General features: G+C 29.4%; 2 protein-coding genes across 2 annotated transcripts; one reads left to right on the top strand and one right to left on the bottom strand.

The window, feature by feature from the left end:
• The first annotated feature begins 4,213 nt into the window (after positions 1 to 4,213).
• Positions 4,214 to 6,970, top strand: LOC111276388 (putative aldo-keto reductase 1). The gene is made up of 5 exons (XM_089754342.1): positions 4,214 to 4,240; positions 4,345 to 4,512; positions 4,983 to 5,155; positions 6,649 to 6,708; positions 6,931 to 6,970. The coding sequence occupies exons 1-5, from the start codon at positions 4,214 to 4,216 to the stop codon at positions 6,968 to 6,970; spliced, it is 468 nt and encodes a 155-aa protein (XP_089610468.1).
• An 11,840-nt stretch (positions 6,971 to 18,810) lies between these two features.
• Positions 18,811 to 20,974, bottom strand: LOC111276640 (uncharacterized). Its single transcript, XM_022862386.2, has 3 exons — positions 20,653 to 20,974; positions 20,274 to 20,545; positions 18,811 to 19,060 (listed from the first exon to the last, which is right to left on the bottom strand). Exons 1-2 carry the CDS (start codon positions 20,728 to 20,730, stop codon positions 20,297 to 20,299), a joined length of 327 nt encoding a protein of 108 aa, XP_022718121.2. The 5' UTR covers positions 20,731 to 20,974; the 3' UTR covers positions 18,811 to 19,060; positions 20,274 to 20,296.
• Between the last annotated feature and the right edge of the window lie 1,929 nt (positions 20,975 to 22,903).

The raw sequence follows: 22,903 nt of genomic DNA, 5'->3' as shown, positions 1-22,903 counted from the left end.
TTTAAAATTATAAAAATTATGTTTGCAAAAATTATATTTTTATCATCGTGAGATTCACTTATACCAAATTCTTTTATTATTATTATTATTTTTGCATTTCCTTTTTACCTTTTTAAAAAAAAATTAAGATTTTTTTTATTCTTTTAAAACACATTTGAATGATGTGTTGTTTACAGTCTCGTCCTCTTTTATTATCACACGTTATTTATTGGGTTTTACTTTGTTTCCTTTACTTTTTTATAAAATTATTTAATAAATACTTTTAAAAATTATAAAATTATTATTATATTTTTTTGATGATTTTTTTAATATTTGATAGTGGCAACTACAATGGTCTATTCTAATTCTTTTACTTGGAGGATTTATGTGTTAAAACATGTTATATAGTCTTTTAGAGACTCGTTTCTACCCTGGTAGATGGACATTAGATTGGGTGTTATTTTTTTATTCTCCTGCTGCTAACAAAATTAGACAAAAAAGTATGACTGAGCTTGTTAAATGTGGTAATGAACATCAATTTTAGAAGATAATATCAAGACTAAGCTACCTTTTTTAGTGTCATTGGTAAAACTTTACACATGATAGCCTTATTTGCTTATTGTATCATCATGTTACCTCTATAAAGTTTCAAATGATCAAAAGAGTCAGTTGTACTATCATAAGTTTTCAAGATTGACATCTTAAACCCCTTGAGAGGGATGATTCAATCATTTCTTCAGTGAAGAGTAAGGTCTACAGGAACCTTAGCTCGTTTGTAAATGCAATGGCCTTTTCTTTCAATTTTTTTCTATAGCTTGCATCATGGCTTATAGGTCTTTATTTAGATTTTTAGGTAGTGGCATGAATGGAGTTATGGATGAGGTAATGGTGATAGGTTGCTGAAGTGGTATGTTCTTCTCTTTTTTAGGCTAAAGAGGCTTCAACATTCTTATAGCTTGGCTGTCTCTCTATTGGTTATCTATTAAGGGTGACTATGTCGGGTACGTTAGAGGTTTGTGGTGGGGTTATATTTCAAAACAATTGTTGAAGGAACTGGATTTCATTATTTAAGGCTTGGAATTATTTCATGATTGGTCCAGCTTGCACATGCGTAGGTCGGTCTATAGATTGGTTGGCATAGGTCTCAATACTAATAGGAATAGTTGATTCTTCTTCCTTAGGAACTCTCTTTTTTAGTGACATATTGTTTAGCTCGGTTAAATAATGTATATAGCCTTAATTGGCATGTCAAATGTTTGTGCTAAGCTTTGACTTAAGAGGTAAAACCCTGAAATCATAAGAGAGAGAGAAAAAAACAACTAAAGGTAAAAGTAGAGAGTGTTCCCTGCACTTGTACTTCAACGTTTAAGTTAGTGGTCGATTATAAGAGGTTAGGAGAAGAGTAAAATAGAGGGAAAGAAAAAGAAAGCGAGATGATTAGATAGTATCGAGATGACCTTATTTATAGATGAAAAGTGAAGGGTTTACTAGATAAATTGATGATGTGGTTGAGCTGATGTGGTACTATAATATCAGGTCAGCTTAAAAATAAAAAATATCTTTGACTGTCTACTAACAATTTCTAATGAAAGAAAAGACTATTTTACCCTTTAGACAAAAAATACCCTTAACAGTTATTTTGGTTGAATTTAGGAGACATTTACCTATTACGAACTTCTTATAATAATAATAATAATAATAATAATAATAATAATAATAATAATAATGAGAACATTGAAAGAGAAAAAGAACCATTGATTTTTAGTTTCTTACACTTAGTAGTACTAAAATTTTGATGATTAGAGCTTTTTTATATATTTAATAATAATAATAATAATAATAATAATAATATCAATACACCCTTGCATAAAAAGTATCCCCTAAGGGATTTGGGAATGACACATGTACTCTTTTTTTGGATTCTTTTACAATTTTTTGTTATTTCACTAAAACCAAGTTGGGTTTTTACTAGAAAATCCTTTAAGAGGATACATGTGCCTTCTTCTATTGTTTTGTTTTTGACACCTATATTTTAACTGTAATTTTAAAGGGTATTTTTTGGATTTTTATTGTTACTTTAGATAATTGAGCTTTTGATGTAAAAGAGAAGTGTTTCAGGTTTTTTCCTTTTTGTAAGTTATGTTTTGGTCAAATCTGTGGCTATTTTTCATTGTTTAATTGAATGTGGATTTTGTTTTTTTGGGGTTTCCTTGGGATGATTTTGCTATTACACATTTTGATTTTGTTTAATGGAGTTGGATTGTTAAATAGGGTTTGGGTTTTGTGGTTCTGAGGTTTGCATGTTGTTGTGAATGCATTTTTCATTTTTTTAAGAATTTCTCTTTGCATGTTGTGATGTTGGATGACGATAAGATTGTTGTTTATAGGAACAAAGTTTTGTAGTACATAATTTATGTTTTCTATTATTGTTTTATCATTAACACCTGTGTTTTAACTACAATTTCAAAGGTTCTTTTTTAGGTTTTTATTACATTTCAAAGAGTGGAGCTTTTGGTATGAAGAAAGGCTTCTTAGGTTTTTTCCTTTATTTTTTTCAGCTATTTTTGGATAAAATCTATGGTTATTTTTCATTATTTAATTGAATGTGAGTTTTATTTTTCTTTTTTAGGTTTCTTTAGGATGATTTTGTTATTGGGGTTTGGGTTTTGTAATTTTCAGGTTCGCATGTTGTTGTGAATGTATTTTTTTTTTTTTTGGAATAGTTTTTCTTTACATGTTTTAATGTTGGATGAAAATTGGATTGTTTATAAAAACATAATTTTGCAATGCATAATTTATATCTTTTTTAAGAGTATTTTGTTTTACATGTTGTTTTTTGTTAGTATGGTGTTATCCCACATTTAATAAATATCTAATTTCTTATAGTCTTATATTCAAGTTAAGCCTATCCATTTATTGCCAATTGATTTTAAGATGGATACTTAATATGATATCAAAGTTAAAAGTTTTTTCTGTTGCCCTTTTCAAACCGATTATGTAGTTGGCGTTCCATCTCCGCTTACACGTGATAGGGCCTGTTAATGTGATGCTATCCCACATCTAATGAATATGTAATTTTTTATAGTCTTATATTCAAATTGTGTCCCTTCACTTACTGCTAATTAGTTTTAAGTTGGATACTTAATATGGTATCAGAGCTAGAATTTTTTTTCATTACCCTTTTCAAATCTATCATATGGTAGGCTTCTTCTAACTTCGTTTATACGTGATAAGGGCCTGTTACAGTGGTGTTATCTACATCTAATAAATATCTAATATCTTGTATTGCTTAACATGGTATTAGAGTTAGAAGTTCTTTCTGTTGCCCTTTCTAAATCTATTACGTAGTAGACATTTTATCTTCGCCTACACATAATGGAGGCCTGTTAATATAGTGTTATCCTACATCTAATGAATATATAATTTTTTGTAGTCTTATATTCAAATTGCACCCCTTCATTTACTGTCAATTGGTTTTAAGTTGGATGCTTAATATGGTATCAAAGCCAGAATTTCTTTCCATTACCGTTTCCAAATCTATCATGTGGTAGGCTTCTTCCATCTCCGCCTACACGTAATAGGGGCCTATTACAGTGGTGTTATCTCACATCTAATAAATATCTAATATTTTGTAGTCTTATATTCAAATTAGGTCCTTTCACTTACGGCCAGTTGGTTTTAAGTTAGATGCTTAATATAGCCAATTGGTTTTAAATTAGATGCTTAACAAGTGGAATGAATTTTTCATTTTATTTTTTATTGGTTTTTTGTTTTTTTTTTTGTTTCAGTAAGTATATATACATCATAAAAATCAATTACACTCATCTATCTCCTACAGCTTTTAGTTACTATGCACTGAGTGAAGTATTGATTAAATAACAAAAAAGAAAACATGGCTAAAAATGCAGTAGAGAGTTAAAATTCCTAAAGTGAAACTAGGAACTCAAGAATTTGAGGTAAGATTTATTCTTCTGAGAGTACTCAAGAAGAGGTTGTATGGCAATGTTTATGAGCTAATAGGCTTTCAATTTTGATAACTTTTGTAGTTGTTCCTAATCTTTTTTTTTTGTTATATTTTTCTTACAAACATTTTTAACTCAATTAGAATTTGACTTTCAATCAAATTTACATTATTTTTATACCAAAAACAGCATCTTCCTATCTCATTTCTATTGCAAACTTTATCATTCTATAGGTTTCCAAGTTAGGGTTTAGCTATATGGGACTTACACGAATGTACAATGATCCTGTCTTTGAAGATGTTGGCTTATCAATCATCAAGCATGCATTCGATAAAGGAATCACTTTTTTTTATACATCAGAATCTATAGACCCATTTTTGTTGTAAAGTCTATCATTCTGTAGGTTTTCAAGTTAGGGTTTGGCTATATAGGACTTACAAGAATGTACAATGATCTTGTCTTTGAAGATGTTGGCTTATCAATCATCAAACATGTATTCGACAAAAGAATCACTTTCTTTGATACATCAGACATCTATGAAACCAAAACTAATGAAATATTGGTTGGAAAGGTAACATGCTTGCACATAAAGTTCTGTTGTAAACTTTCAGGATGAATTCCAAGTCCCAATAGTTTCTTGATTTTGCTTTTAAATGAGTTTAAGCAAATGGCTTTTTATTAAAGTAATTCATGATTTAGAAAACCAATATTGTCAAGCATTGAAGCAGTTAGCATGAGAGAAAATATAGTTAGCCATAAATTTTGGTATTACAAAAATGGATTTTATTGGTTTAGTAATAGATGGTTCACCTGAATATGTTCATGCCTTTTTGGAGGCTAGCCTGAAGCGCCTTGATGTCAAATTCTTTTATATTTACTATCAACATAAAGTCAACACCACAATATCAATAGAAAATACTCTAAGTGCTATAGTAAAAAGCATCCTATATTTTCCTTGGTTTAAATTCTCGTTATGGTACTATGATATTTAGCTGCTTGAACTTAGAACTAAGCAATTTGTGTTTATTCTTTCTATCGTAGACGGTAGAACTCAAGAAATTTGTGGAAGAGGGAAAAATAAAATACATTGGTTTATTTGAAACTAACCCTGAAACTATAAGAAGGGCACATGCTGTTCATCTCATCACTGCTGCACAAATAGAGTGGTTGTTATGGTTTCACGATATTGAGGAGGAAATAATCCCCCTTTACAGGTTTCCTTAAAACCTCACAATGATCTTGGTGAAAAATAGTATATTAAATCATTAAAAGTAAAGATTACCTGGAATTTTGAACTTTGTTTTTGTTAGCATATTTTTATTTCGCATTATAATAAAGGTAAGGTATCCTATGTTACCTCTTACCTGTTGTTTCAACAATTGCACTTTTTACTTCTTAAGACCAAGACATGAAAAATGCTTAATTAAATGCATTCTAATAATGTAGGAAACTTGGGATTGGGATAGTTCTATGGCACCTCTCATGGTTTTTTTGGTGGCAAGATAATTGTGGAAAGTGTACCTACAAATAGTGATATGGTATGGAACCCATGTATTTATGATTTTAAGATGAATCGAGTCTTGCTTAGAAACAAGTCTCATACAAACATCTCTTTCTTCAAATTTCTTACCACCTCTTCCTCTTTTTCTTCTTCTATTATTTATTCAAGCTGAGATTTGGTTATGAGATTCTTTTTTGTTATTTGTTTCATTAGCAGCTACTGATATTATTATTGAAACTTTTTTTACCAAAAATATATTCACTCTATAATAAATGAATAAATTTTTTTTTTCAAATTAAGTTTTAATAATTTACATAATAAAATATTTTATTACTATACAAAATAACATAAAAGCTTAAAAATAATCTTCAAATTATTATAACAACTTTTTTTATAAATTTTTTTCAATAAATTATAAATTTATATAAAATATCCAATAACAAATTATTTAAAAAAAAAGAATAACACATTTTTTTGGAACTTTATAACTTTAAAATGCAGATCTAACATTTTCTATTTAGTTTTATATTAACTTTTTGTTGTCAATTATTTTCACAAACCTTTCTATATTTAACAATATTAATTTTATATTAAATTATTTTAAATTTTAATTTGATCAAATATTAATGAAATAAAATACTAAAAATTAATTTAATACATCCGGCTCAGCCGATGTCCAACACTAATAGTAATAACAATGAGGGATAACAGAGAAAGAGAAAAAGAACCATTGATTCTTAGTTCCTTACACTTACTAAAATTTCGATGATTGGAACTTCTTCATGTGTTCTTCTCTTTGGAATTTGCTGACTAAATTTGCAGGACACAAGATAAAGATTCTTTCAGGACACAAGATAAAGATTCTTTCATGTTTGCATGAAAGGAAAGTGAACCGAAAGTTCCAACACAGAAACATTCATTGAAAATTAAAATTGAGTTTCCGGCAAATCCTTAGAACAAGATTTTGTTGCTTTCAATTCTTAATTCGTTTCCGATGAATCTTCCTTTCTGTTTGCCATTTAATGATAATTAAGAAGAAAAAGGATAAGGAAATGAAATGATCAAAGAGCAGTGCAAACAGAGCTGATCGCAGAAATGAACCACAACAAACTCAAATGCAAAACTCGGAGACCTTGAACTGAATATGACCCAGATCACTGCAAATCGCCATTGTTTGTTAATCTTTCTGGTAAGTCATATTTACAGTTTAAGGTCGGCAGGATTTTGCTTCAAGCTCGCCGCGGTTGATTTTGCTGTCAGCTCTCTGTATGCACTGCGCCATCCCTATCGTTGTAATTCTTCCCTAATCCTTTTTCCTTATCTTTCAATAGTATTGGTATAGCAAACAGAGTTGAGAGCAAATTAAGCAAAGTGAGATTCATCATAAACGAAAAGAAACAAACCAAAGCAAGAAAATGAAGGCAGCCCAGGATATAAAACCCCCTCAACACTGGTGAGAAACTTTCGGTGCAAATTCCTTTCTTGCAGCCATGAAACAGATACACAGAAACACCGCCTCGCCCTTTGAGATTTGAGAGATTTCTTGAGACCCTTTTTATAGGAGTCTAAAATCCAAAACCTTTTTCCTTTTTTTTTTTGTCAAACATTTCATATTTAAAAGTATTGAAGCAAGTAACACAAATTAAAACTCTTTTAACTGTTATAAAAACGTGTATCACTAAGTAAATAAACAAAACCTAACTTGATGAAACATTGAAACTTTCAAATCTTTGAAAACCTTTATTTAAAAAAAAAAGTGTTCAAATTCTGTTGTTTTATTTAATGCTCCTTTCAATGAGTTATGATCCCTTTTCGAGGAATTTTCATGAAATTTTGACATCACTTGTAAAATATAATTTAAACAAGTTATTGTTGTTTAAAGATAATAATTTGTAAAATATTATAATAATTTATTTATTTTATAATAAAATATTATTATATTATTAAATTAATAAATATATTTATTAATATGTAAAGTAATTTTTTATAATTTAAATTATGTAAAAATTTGAATTAGAAAATAAAACTAACTTATTAAATTTATAATAAAAGAAAACAAAAGATTGTATTATATATAAAATATTAAAAAATAAAAAATATATAAATTATTTTTGAACTTGTTACAATGAATATTAGTTTGCAAAATATAAAAATTTATAATATAAAATAATTACAACTTTAAAAAGAAGTAAGTTTTTAATTTACATATTAAATGAGTAACATCCACTATTATTAATTTTACATATTATTTTACCTTGATGCTAAAAGGTTTTTTACCCTTTTAGATGAGAATTAGATCACCCTTTACAATAGTGATTTGATCAGTCTAGTTGATCCAAAATCACTGTCACATAAAATTATCGAATGTATACCAAATATAATAATTTAATAATCATAATTTTTTGAGTGATCCTCTCATATCTAACACTATCTTAAGTTAGAGGACGCCAAAAATGAAGGTGGAATGCAGAAACAAAACCTGTCATGATGAAGGTTGTGGGGAAAACAATCAAGTAAGCGTTCCAATTTGAGATTTTAGGTGAAATTTCAGAAAAACTTGCTTATTCTAAATATGTATTTCTAGATAGGTAACTTATGAAAATGAAATTATGTATATATATAGATAATTTTTGAAAATGCAAATTCGTAGGTAATTGCATATTATATGTTTATTTGAAATACAAAAATGCATATTAAAAAATTTTATTTTTAGAAATTAACATCCGGTTTTTATTAATTTCATATTTGAAAACTCTTATCTATCATGTGAATCGAGAGAGAGATTGTGATTTTAGCTATGAGAGCAGAAATGTAAATGCTAATATAATTCAATTGATCGTCTTGAGAAAATTTTTTAGAATGTGTTTAAAATTTGATAGAATTGAATTTTTTTTTTTTAAAGAGGAAAAAGTGGTGGCATATAAAATTTCCTCTTAAATATATAAACACTAAATTATAATTAAAAAATCATACAAGTACTTATTTTTCTATTATAATCAATTGAATACTCAAATATTTACTTACAATCAATTCTTTTTATTTGGATTGAAATTGCCACATAGGTAACACCATTGGTCTTCTCATAAAAATTGCTAATTGGCATGCCATGTGGCTTTTGTGAAAAAAGAGACTTCTAAAAATACCACATTGGAATAGAAAGCTGAGAGAAAAAATAAAAAAATATTTTATTTGACGTGCTTTTTCTTTTTTTTTGAAAATACCACATAGCAAAATATTTTTTCGCATGTCAGATTACATGATAATTTTTTATAAAAAAAATTAACCAGTATTGTTTATGGGACAATTTTTATTCAAAATGGATACTTCAGAAATCAATTGATTATAGTAAAAAGATAGAGGCATGAATAATTTTTTAATTATAATTTATGATTTTTTTTTATTTAAGCCAAAGTTTATTTACATATAAAGTATAAATGAACTATTGAACTGATCACCAGGTCACAAAATGTTACCATCTCGATAGAGAATCAATGGAATCATGAAGCAGTTGCTTTATAAAACAAAATTTGAGAAGCAAATTTTCGTGGAAATGGTAAAAACTTACTAGAAAGCTTTATAAATCAACATAAAACAATCTTTTACTCATTCTAGCTAGCCAAAATCTATATCACTATCACTTAACAGCATTAATTTTCTAAAAAATATGATTAATATTGAATCACTAATGACAAATCACCTTGGATTCTGTCATATATGACTCCGTACCAAACCCTACTTTGGACTTTTTTTTTTCAAGTACACTATATATGATATTTTAATTTTGATCATTATCATCATCATCATTATTATTTAAAATTAAAATTATCAAAATTTAAATCTTAATTACTCAAAATAAAAATCTAACATTCTAGTAACTGTACAAATCATACATATCAGACCATAAGAATGTCCGCATCACCTTCCATTATGAAATCCATTTTCTGTTATGGTTTTCAAATGGGATCCACTAGACGTAAACTTTGCGTATTCCCTTGTGATTTGAAGATAATATTTAGTTTGGCAATATTCCATCTGACCCCAGCTAAAATCAATTGCTTCTTTTGATTGTCATGCGTGAATGTGCGATTTTCTTGGTGGTCCCTCGGAAATGGGACAAAAATCGTCCGACTCTCGCGCAATCGCACCTGCCAATAATCTTCATTAACAATTCATTACGACGTCGATCAATCGGATGATGGATAGACAAAGAATTAATATTAAAGTCTGCAAAATTTTCAAAGACTTTGTCAGGAGAGACCTATCAATGTTTGCTTGCGTTTGGAAGAAATGTGTAGATAACTTAGCAATTAAGGTTGGTATAGATTAATTGAAAACTACTTTGCATTTCGCTTTAACATTGACTTAACATAAACTTGGAAGGGTGTTTATTAGTCTTCATTCTAAGGTAGAGTTTGTTTTCTAGATATTACATTTTACAAATTATGTTAAAATATCATCAAATATCTCATTATTTTTTAATATATTTTAAGTCATTCTATTACTCTCAATGACTGGTAAAATCTAAAATCTTCATTAACAATGGATGTGATAATTTTCCTATTAGCAATTATAAAATGATAGAATGCTCAAAAATTAAAGATAAAAACTAACAATTTACATCTAATAAATGATTTTAAGGTTTTTTTTTTCTTTTGCTTTGTTATTGGGTAATAAATAATTAAAATTGAATATTTTTCTTCTTATTTTCCTTGATCTATCCAAAAAGATAAAGAAATTTCTTTTCTTTTCTCTTCTTTCAATTTTTTTCTTTAATTTTATTATTCAAATTCACTCTTCTTTCATATTCTTTTCTTGAATCAAACAAGGCCCTGGCTTTTTTTTGTCCTCTTTTGCCATGATATTTTTTACAAGTGATATGCAGACATAATTTTATTATGCATCTATTTATTAGGGGCTATATAGATGAGAGGTGAAATTGATTACAGTGAGATTAAAAATAATGATAGTGATGAGATTAATTTATGTAGTAGTAAGATTAAAATTAATGATTTAATTTGTTTAAATATAAATGTAGTGATAATAATTAGATGAAGTGTAGTGATAAAAGAAAATGATGATTAAGCACGTGAAATTAAAATGTATATAAAATGAAATTTATAATATATATATATATATATGATATTTGAGAAATTAATAAATAATTAAAAATTACTTAGATTTATAATATACATTTCATTTTTATGTTTGTATTTATGTATTACAACGTTGTAAGTATTTATTGTATATTATAATTAATTATGAATAAAGTTATTTTATATAATTAATTATATGTATAAATATATTTATTTATTATGTAATTATTTAAATTTGGTTATGTACTTATTTATTTGTTTATTATGTAATTATATAAATTTATTTATTATTTTAAATAAACGAATATTAAAGTTAGGGGTATTTTAGAAAATAAAAGTATATTTAAGGATATAATTGAGAAAAAGAGATTTTTAAATCTGCAAAAGATGTTTTAATCTTAAAATTACAATTTCAGGGCGAGGATAAAATAGAGATAAAAAAATTTAGTGGGGTAAAAGGTTCAATTGGTGGACCAGCAGTCCCACTGGCTGCGGGCTGAAAGCCTAATCGTAGTGTAAATCGTAATATTCAAACGTCTAAACTTATTGTATTGTTTTTCATTGTACTTATTTGGCATACACTGAACTTTTGATAAATATTTTTAATTTGTTAAATTATTTGTAAAACTTAAAATTTATTTGAGATATAGGGATGAGGTATTTTTGAGTTTTTTTTTTTTTTTTTTTTTTTTCTTGAGAGTTTTGATAGAAACTCAGAGGTTTTAGAGATTTTTATCTTAGGTTTGAAAGTTAAGAAGTTAGATTTATACCTTAGCCTAAAATGGTTGGGATCGTAAATGTTATCTTCGTCTTGGAAGGTAAATTACAAGATAAAAGAAATAATAGTTTAGGTTTTTTGTCAAGAGAAATTAAGAGAGAGAATGTAGGGTTTTTGTAAAAGAACCAAGTCTTTATAAATAAATGTTTTCAAATTCTCTCCCTTATCTTTAATCTAATCTCAAGTTCAATTGTACTTAAATTTCATATATATTTTTTATATTGTTATTTTGCCATTTACATTTATTCAAATTTATTTATTTATTATTTTTAAAATAGAGTCAATCCAACTCATCTACTCTTGAGAAATTAATAAATCCTTGATTTAGTTTTGATCTTATTGAAACGTGAAATTTAAGATATCAAAGATATGATTTAGGAATTTCATATGATTATGTATCTCTTGCCACAACAAATATGAATGTGATTTATGAAATTAGACTTCTTCGTAGGTTGGATTTAAATCTTGTCATACTTGGCCTAAACTTAGTGGATGCCCTTGCCGTCCTTGAAATCCATGACAAATTGAAAAATAATTTAATATAATATTTTATTAAAATATAGTAATATTCTTATTTAAAAACAAACTTATATCAAATATAGAGAATCTTCAATTTAAAGATTCAAAAAACCACAAAAAATAAAATGATCAATAATCAAATCTCAAGAAAACATAAATGAAATATAAAAATAAATCAATCTATGAATGTATTAAATATGAATGCAAACTTAAAATAAAAAATAGAGACATCTTGTTACAACATAAAAATTAACAAGTATAAGGAATGCAAAAGATAGCGAGATCATAGAGAAATGTCAAAAGAATCAAAAAACAAAAATGGAGTTACAGAAGAGTGAAGTGGGTTGTCTTGTTTCCTAGTAATGAGTCTGGTAACAAGTGTTGGACCTGAAGCAATAAACACAATAATGGAAAAGTAATATATTGCAATAAACATATTGTAACAGACAACAATCAATGATCAACAACGTAGAAAAAATAAAATACACTAAGATCTACATGGAAAAACCTTCCAGTGTAGAGGAAAAAACTATTGACTACTAGAAAAATCTCTACTATCAAATAATAGATATACAAAGTTCTTCTTTAGCTAAAACTAGAGCCAATCAATAATTAAAGAGCGATAATTGGAGAAATCTCATCAAATAGATGACTTAATAAATACATACTGGATTTGTTCTTAGAGAGCTTTAAACCTGATCTTCATCGTTCAGAATGTGAAACTCTGAATTATAAACTTGTTGATAAAATTTCAGTTCAATCGGATTATAGATCGGCTTCTATTTAACCAACTCTCATTTCTCATTTCTTTTTCTATTTTTCTAGCTTTTCTTCTTTTTTTTCTTGGTTTGTGACACTATCTTAAAATAGCCCCACTTTTTTTTATTAAGTAGTTATGGCTCTGTGTTAAAAGATAAACCAAGGCCCATGGCTTTGGATTGGTCCAAAACCAATTACATGGGGCTGGACCCTATTTTTCTAACAATCTCCTTCTCCAACCCCTTTAAGAGGAGATTCATTACCATAGTAGTTTCATTTAGAACTTACCTTGGCTAAGAAACTCATTCCGACCTAGTTACTGCAAAGCTTATACTTCTCTCTGAAAAGTATTTTAGTTAACATATTTGTTACATTCTCATTAGTATAGACTTTCTTTAATAGTATCTGCTATTCATTAATCATTGAATGTAACTAGTGATATCTAACATTAATGTACTTTGTTTTAGCATGGTGTATGGCATTCTTACTTAAATCTAAAACACTCTGACTATTACAAAATACCACATACTCTTTCTAATTTAACCTCAATTAAAAAAGAAAACGTTTCATCCAAAGCATTTTTTTATATGTTTTGGTTGCTATAATATACTTAACCTCTGTAGTTGATAAAGCAACATACTTTTACAACTCAAACTGCCAAGACATAGATCATCTTGTAAAAGTGAACAAATATCTTGAAGTAGATGTCCTACCATCAAGATCACCTGTCATGTGAGCATCAGTAAACCTTTCTAAAACTAGTTGTGAAACTTCATAACTCAAGCACATTTTTTATGTGCCCCTCAAATATTTGAAAATTCATTTTACTATTTCTCAGTGAACCTTTCTTGGATTAGAAAAAAATTTGCTCACTATACCAATTGCATAAGCAATGTTAGGCTGTGTACAAATCATAAGATACATTAAAGAACCGATTACAGAAAAATAAAAAATACCAGACATAGTTAGTTGCTCTTTCTTAGTCACCAGACAAGATTTCTTACTCAAATAAAAATGGTTGGCAAGTAGACTGTTAATTGATTTAATATGTTGTATATTGAATTTACTAAGCACCTGTTTAACATATTTTTCCTATGACAATCATAGCTTTTCAGCTCTCATATCCTGGATAATGTTCATATTGAGAATCTGCTTTGCTAGACCTAAGTCCTTCATTTCAAAAGACTTAGACAATTGTTCTTTTAACCTGTGAACTATACCAACATCTTGTCCCACAATTAATATATCTTCAACATATAATAAAGAGAATAATAAAGTTACCATCAAAAAATTTTATAACATACATACAAGGATCCGCTGCCGTTTTTTTATAGCTATGGTTCATCATAAAAGAATCAAATTTTTTATATCACTGTCACAAAACTTGTTTTAAGCCATACAAGCTTTTTTTCAGTTTATAAACTAAGTGCTCTTTCTCTTTCACTTTAAAACCTTTAGGCTTATTCATATAAATGTCCTCTTACATGTCACCATATAAGAATATAGTTTTAACATCAAGTTGCTAAAACTCAAGATTCAAACTAGCTGCTAATCCTAGCACCACTCGAATAAAACTCATCTTTACAACTGAAGTGAAGATTTTATCAAAATTGATGCCTGATTTCTAACAAAAACTTTTTACCATCAATCAATTATTGTACCTTACTAGCTTGTCGTCATCCTTTTAACTTGAACACCCATTTATTTTTTAATGGCCTCATTTCTTTTAGAAGTTTAATAAGATCATATGTACCATTTTTTTGCAATGACTCCATTTATTCTTTTATTGCTTTAAATCAGTGCTATCTATCCAGAGTAGCCTACATAACTTGGAAGCTCTTTGGCTTCCTTTTACTAGTAACTAAAATAAAATTTAAACTTAGATACTTGGTAGATGGCTTATTCTTTTTAGTAGATCTTCTATGCTAAAACTCTATACCACTTAATGCTGAAGGTAGCTCCCCCTGTTTAACACTTTTTGGTGAAAAGAATTGCTCTCCCTACTCAAAACTAATTGCATCTAGCTCATCACTAACTATGGGTAGCTCATTCATATCCTCAAGTTTTATTTCTTGCTTATTTTCACTATCTGTGAATCTTTCCTATGAAAGCCCTATCAGTGTTGAAACATCACAGTCAATAGTAACCTTTGTAGTCTTCTTATTTTTATCAAGATCTACTATGATTTTTTTATGGCAGACTTCATCTCTGTTTATGATTGTCTTTTTTTTTCACTAGATCCCATACCCTGCTGCTAAATTTTTTATCACCATATCCTATAAATACACATTGTGTGGCTTTACTGTCAAACTTTGACTTCTGCTCTTTTGGTACATGCATGAATGCTTTACATCAAAAAATTTTCAAGTATGAGTATGAAGCATCTTTCCCTCTCTACACTCTTTCTATAATGTCAAAGCCTAAATAAACTGATAGTGATCTGTTAAGCAAATGACAAGTTGTGTTGACTGCTTCATCCTAGAATGACTTTGGTAATTTTATCATCCTCAACATGCATCTGACTTTTTCACAATGATGCGGTTCATCCTTTCAGCTACATATTTATGCTGTGGAGTTTTAGGTTTTGTCATCTCATGCCTGATCCCATACTTTGAACAATACTCTTCAAAGTCTTTGGATGTGTATTCCCTACCATTATTAGTTTGAATACACTTCAAGGGTAATCTTATCATCCTTTTCACTATGGCATAAAATTTTTAAAAGTACTACAATACTTGACTTTTGTATTTCAACATATACATTCAAGTCTTATGTGAAGCATCATCAATAAAAGTAACAAAATACCTACTACCATCTAATGACTCAACCTTAATGAAACCACATACGTCAGAATAAATCAATTCCAATCTTTTTTTTTTAAAACTCTTACGAAAAAAATTTTACGATGCTTACCAAACAAACAATGATCACATAAATCGAAAGATATACCTTTGGTCAAGGGAATGAAAGACTGTCTTGCCAAAACCTGTAATCTCTTCGCACTCACGTGTGCTAGCCTCTTGTGCCATAAGTTTGCTAAAGCATCATCCTCAATGGTATTTATCTGGTTGCCATTCAATTGCATCGATATCTTATACATTGTACAACATAGTTTTTCCCTTGTAACAATAATAGATCATTTGAGAAGTTTCCACTATCCATTTTTTTATCGGCTCTCATATCCTTCTTTATCAAAAACATGAATAGCAAGTAAGTTCATTCTCATATATAAAATATGTCTAATATCCTTCAAAGTCAACATGTAGCCTGTACTAGTTTGTACAATAATATCACCAATCCCAAAAATTTGTGATACACTTTTATTTTTCATCTTGGTGCAACCAAAGTCTCTAGCTTTATAAGTTATAAACAACTTTCTCTTAAGAACATAAGATATGCTACTCCTGTGTCAACTGACCATTCAATGCCGAGATCACCAACATGATTACAATCACCATATGTACAAATTAAAGTAACTAAATGAATTCACTGTTGCAATATTACCATCATCTGAACTTTTACCTTTCTTATCTTTTTGCTCTTGCTTCAAGATTTTACAGTGTCATTTTATATGACCTGCTTTATTACAATGAAAATACTTTACCTTATCGCTAGACTTGAATCTATGTTTAGACTAACTACGACTTTTTTAGTTTTGACCTCTATCAATGTTTCTACCCCTGTTCTCTATGACCAGAGCTTGATTCTCAGGGTCTACATCTTTTCGCCTTGCTTCTTCATTAAGTATACTATCTTTTACCATCTTTAATGTCACATTATAATTAGGAGCTGAATTAAAAATAGTCACAATTACAGTATTCCAGCTGTTTGGTAATAAACTCAAAAGAAATAATGCATTTATTTCATCATCCATTTTAAGCTCCATAGTAATCATCTGATTAAATATATCTTAAAAATCACTCAAGTGCTCTGTAATTAATCGTCTATCTCTATACTATAAAGCTACAAGTTTTTTAACAAGTATAACTTTATTCATATATTTTTTTCTCTAATACAATGCTACCAATTTTTTTCAAACAGTGTAGACATTTACCTCATGTGCTACATGATGGAGCACACTGATATCAACTCATTTTTTAATTATAGTCAGCGTCTTTTTGCCTAACTTCTTCCAATTTTCATCTTTCATATTAGTTGGTTTAGTTGAATTACCTAATACTGACTCATACAAAATCTTTACAGTATAAATGATCTTCCATCATGGGCTTCCAAATTGAATAATTTGATGTTATCAATTTTATCATTAAACTTGTATCACCCTTCATGATCTCAAACAGAATTTACTTTTATCTTGGGTTGCTTTTGTATCGATATCTTAAAATAACCCTTGCTCTGATACTACTTGTTGGGCTTGAAGCAATAAATACAATAACACATAAGCAATATATCATAATAAACTCATAGTAATAGACAACAATCAATGATCAACAAAGTAGGAAAAATAAAGCACACGAAGATTTACATGAAAAATCCTCCAGTGTAGAGGAAAAAATAATGTACTACCAAAAAAATCTCCACTATCAAATAATGAATATACAAAGTTCTTTTTTAGCTAAAACTAGAGCTAATCAATAACTAGAGAGAGACAATTGAAAAAATCTCACTAAATAGGTGACTTAACAAATACACACTAAATTTGTTCTTAGAGAGCTTCAAACCTGATCTTTACCGTTCAAAATGTGAAACTCTGAATCATAAACCTACTGATAAAATTTTAGCTTAATCGGACCACGAATCGACTTTCGTTCAACTAACTCTCCTTTCTCTATTTTCTCTCCATTTTTCTAGCTTTTCTTCTTTCTTTTCTTGATTTGCGACACTACCTTAAAATAGTCCCACCTCTTTTTATTAAGTAGCTAGGGCTCTATGTAAAAAAAAAAAAAAAAATCAAAACTCATGGCTTTTGATTGATCTAAAACCAATTACGTGAGATTGGATCTTATTTTTCTAACAACAAGAATGACCATGTTGTCGAGAGAGACTCGAGAGAGAAAGCAAAACCTTAAAGCTAAACACCTACAACTAGTTAGTTAACTATGCCATTTCATTAATTGCATGTGAGTTTTAACTTTTTGTACTCTCAATGTCAAATTTTGATATTTCTTTCTTTCTTTTATTTTCCAAATTTCAAAGATTTATTGTTTTAATGCTTGTAAAACATTAAAAAAAAAAAAAAAAGCAAGCACATAATTTAATCGGATTAGATCGAATATGGACATTACAATCTTCATGGTCGGTCGGTTTACTATTTTCATCTCCTTCTCCTTACTTTTCTTCCCCTCATACTCCACTTCTAACTCAATTTTTACTATCTTCTTCTTCTTCCTCCACTTTTTTTACTAGAAAATTTTACTATAAAAAAAGAAACTTAAGTCAAATATGTTTGCTTTCGCCTTTTCTTCTTGTGATGAAATTTCTTTATGTAGTTGAAAATTTTAACAAGGTGTGAAAAATTGGGTACTCATAGTTTACTATCAACGGACAAAATAGTTACAGATCCACAAGAAGCTGCTTACATATATAGGCAATGATGTTTAGGTCAAACATTTGTATATCAAATCCGTACTTACTCAATATTTTCGTTGTGTATTATCAGATTTGAGTTCAATTAGCCACTCATGGCTCTTTGCCTCTCGAGTTCTTGTCTTCAAATTCAATCCTAGCGCCATTCGAAAACCCTTAGGATAAGGTATAAGAATATGTTACACCTACCTTGGTCCTTTCCATGCAAGCGAAGTCAGATTCCATCCAAAGTTTCAACTTGCTTTCTGCTCCAATATATGACATTATATAACACCTTTGATTAGGAATGTCCACGATCAAGTCAAACGCAATTTGAATGAAAAACTTACCTTAACCGGTCTGGACCAATAAGACATGACCCGTACTCAAGCATTTATTTTATATTTTTTAATTGTTGTATTATATTAATACTTTAAAATTAAAACTAAAATTTATAAATAATATTTTCAGAACCAAACCAGCCTCCGAAAATCATGTTTAACTGTTTAAGTCCATTAGAGTGAAGCCACGCCCATCGACCCCAGATCATTCAGGCCTGTGGACAGCCTATCCATGATGTTGTCATGATGCACTCATGCTGTTGGCTAGGATGAGCCCTCCTTATAGTTGATAGTGAGCCTAAACTGTAGTACATCTACACTGGATCTGACCCACGTCATAATTCAAACATTGGCTATCAAAAGTTCAAAACACAATCATATTTTACATTTATTTATTTATTGTTTTTTTACAGAAAGAAGTTACAGTTTGAAAATAAAAGGAAGGTTGAATTTAAGTAAACAAGAACATTACAAGTTTTTCTTTATATTACACACTGTCAAAAACCACAACAACATATTGGCTAAGAAAACAATAATAAATATGAATGTAGGAATCTCCATTACTTGAACAACCAGATGAAATGTTTCAATTCGTCCTTAGATCCCTACATTCCAATAAAAGAGGAATAATAAATTAATTGATATCATCTATAAAGTACCATACATTAAATTAGACAAAAAATGTAAATTAAGATTTAGTCTGATGGAAGAATAGGGTTTGATTTGGGACGAAACAAACACACCTCTTTGGTTCGATTCGCGGTATATAGTCAGCATGAATCTTTTTCTGATCTACCAAGGAATTTTTTTGAATGAAGGGAAAAGATAACAATTCTCTTACCAGCCCAATTCATAGACAGATCAGATATCAGACGAAATCACTAGTCAAATGAAAAGTGATTTACAGACTAGACCACTTCCAGCACAGAGATTGGACTGCTAGACAGGGGATGAATCCTTTGCTCTATCTTACTTGCAAGAATGTGAGAAAGACTTCGAAGTCGAGAAAGCTTACAACATTTCCAAGAAGTCCATCGCCCTATATTATAGGACTTAGAAGAAGGCCTACCGAAACAACGTCTGGATGGCTTTACTTAGCCAATTCTTAAGGAATGGACTAGCAGGTCTACAGTTGAGATTGGAATGAGGGAAATTGCCCTAACACACTAACAATAAGAAGGTAGGCCTATGCAAAGACACCGATAAAAAACATAAAAAGAAAGAAGGAATTTCTCCGCGAGAGGAGGGAACTCATTCAAGGAAAGAAATCCTGACACAAGCACGTACGTTAGCAACTGCACTGTCATTTTTAAGAAAAATTGCATGAACTAACTAGACTTTTTTTTTTTTTTTTTTTGCTAAGACCATCATCAATGAGATAGAAGAATCTCAACAAGAAACATAGTTACAAGTCAAACCAGAAACAGCATAAAAAACATCTAGCACAAGAACCAACTAGACTATGCCCCAAGTTCAAGAAAATCCCAATTTAAGAATATTACAACAGGATATAAACCCCATCTCCTGTTACGACAAAATTGATCCCCAAAAGCAGTCTCCAAAGACTCACAAATCAGTCATAGTTAACATATATGAAAACAGTCACGAAAACTCCGATTGTACCAGTCGATAGAATCAAGCTCCAGACTTAGCACCAAGCCATAAAAATTTCATCTCAATCGAGTCCCTCTACTTTTGGCTGAACCTAAGAGGTACCTGTGTTTGTTGGTGGTTGAGGGGAGTTGCTTGGGGGTTACAGATTAGTTTCGTCTTCATTAAGAGCAAGAGAAAGAGAGAATGATTATTGAGGGAACGCACCAGATCAAAGGCCTTTGTCTTCACTAGCCTGGTCGATCGAAAACATCAAGCAAACCCTCAAGGTAATTTTGGACCTTAGCATTCAACAGTGCCCCCAAAATATTGACTTGTTTGAGTTGGTAAGCTTCAATTTGGAGGCCTTCAGGATTTGGATTTGTGTTACCTTCAAGTTTCAGCAGACTGTCATCCATTCGCTTTGTCAGCTCCGCTTGCACTGCCGTCATCTCAGCTACCAATCCTCCCAACAATTTTACTTGTTCCTTTTCCTTCTTCTTTAATCGTAGAAACAAAGTTGAAAGCAAAGATTTGTCAGATTTGTCAAGAAAAAAACAAGTAACAAAATATTAAATCTGAGGATTTGCGAAGAAAGTTTGAGTACTAGATCAAGCTTCCTCGGACTCAGCCTATGCTGTTTCTTTCCGGTAACCTTCCGTTCAACTTGCTTTTTTCCGGTCATGGCTTCCTTTTGGAATCTTTCAGTAAGTCAACCGTATTTTTTAATTAGTCAAAGCCCAATAGTAAAATCACACGGGTAGATAACTATATATCTGTAAGTTAAATGTATTGCGAGAACTCAAGGTGTAGTGCGAGAACTTAAGGTAGATAACTTCCAACCGCGTAGCCTCGAGCGTAATCGAACGATTTGGGTCTTTGCCTTTCTTAGCTGGCTTTTCTTCTTCTTCTCTCCAAACCCTTTTATCTATCCGAAATTACGTAGAAGATTGTTACCCTATATACGTCCAGCGGAGTGGTTGCTTTAAAAAATGGAGTTACAAAAGTTGTTTTACCCATTAAAATATATTATAAAAAAATTAATAAAGTAATATGATAAATCAAAGGACATATCGTAATTATATCTAATACCATTTGTAGAATTTAAAAATTTTATTGATAAAACAATAATTTGTAATGTAAAATGTAATAGTTTTTTATACCAATCACTACAGTAAAATGACGTATTAGTAGCAAATGACGTATTAGTAGCAGTTTTGTAACGGTCTTTCACTTACAAACGCCGTTAGTTTTTGTGTTTTTATAAAACTTCAGATGTTTATTATCCAAACGTCACTAAATATTCAAATAGCAGAGTTGTTACTTATAAATACCACCCAAGACTTGATATTAAAGACGTTTTTTTGACTAAAACGCCTTAAATATTTTTTATTAAAAGTTTCGATGAATATTTAAGACGTTTTTTCACAGACAACACCTTCACTAATTACGTCATAAAAAATTGTATGGGATTAATGAATGCGTTGTCTACAAGAAACGCATTTAATATTTAGACTAACAATTTCTCTAGGCTTATTAAATTTATTTTTTGCAAAAAATTATTTCAATATTAAGCTTATCAAATTGTTTGGATCATATGTATGTTTACCATAAGGTTGTTGGTTTGATCTATCCTTTAACCTTTTTTTGGGTTTATACACAGATTATTTATTATTAATTATTCTAGGCATTTTCTTGGCAAAAACGCCTTCACCAATTGTTTTAAAAAAAATTTCATAGAATATTGATGGCGTTTTTCTCGGAGAGACGCCTTTAATAATCGATAGGAAAAATATGGAGTCGATTCTTAAAGGTATTTTTGGTCGAACTCGCCTTCTATAATCCAATCAGTAAATTTTTTTTTAAAGGCGGTTTTGTAAGAAACGCATTCAATATTTCATAGACAAAACTTGGATGGGATGGTTGAAGGCGTTTTTGGCTTGAAACGCTTTTAATATTCCCAACGATAAATTTTAATGGTCAAATTATTAAAGGTGGCTATATCCAAAAACGCATTCATTACATTTTGTTGGGATTATTGAAGGCGTTACCCATAAAAAAACGCCCTTCATAATCCATTCGATTAATTTTTAGTTGATATTATTGAAGGTGTTTTGTTGCCTAAAATGCCTTTAATATTCCAGACAATAATTTCCTGAGGGGATTATTGAAGATGATTTTGGTAAAAAACACCTTCAATGTTTTCTGTTAGGAGTGATTAAAGGCGTTTTCTTGCTAAAAACGCCTTCATTAATCGCATAAAAAAACATAATTGATACTTTATATGTAAAGTCAGTTGTAGGTTTATGCCCAAAAAAACGTTTGCTATCAGTTTTATATTTATGCCTAGAAAATATTTGGTTTATATATCTGATACAATGAATTACATTTTGGAATTTGCATAGTGAACATTGTTGTATTTTAAAAAATTGACCACACATCCGAAATTAAAACTGATAACATTGTCATATTAATATATTTTTCTAAAATAATCGTACTCACTAATTAATAAGTACATGTAATCTATTCATATTAAGTATAATAATAATATTAAACCAATACCCCCAATGTACAAACTTAAAGTTTCCATTCAACATGGCATGTTAAAAACATTACAACAATTTGTTCCATATATACTTACATTCAACCAACAATGTCTAACCTGAAGGTTTATCAACATTGATAAATGACAATACATAATCACACAATTCTTTACGGACTTTATCCAGCTCCTCTTCCGTGAGGCTTTCTTTACCCTCCCACTAAAAAAAAAAATATCATAAGTAAATGTTAAGAAATGATAACATAAAGTATCATTTTATTTTTTTGAATATATAACGAGTTTATGAAATTTATAC

This window comes from Durio zibethinus, chromosome 25 (assembly GCF_047325235.1).
Source record: "Durio zibethinus cultivar Kanyao isolate XHJ-2024 chromosome 25, ASM4732523v1, whole genome shotgun sequence".
NCBI lineage: Eukaryota > Viridiplantae > Streptophyta > Magnoliopsida > Malvales > Malvaceae > Durio > Durio zibethinus.
This window is presented reverse-complemented; position numbering and strand designations above follow the sequence as displayed.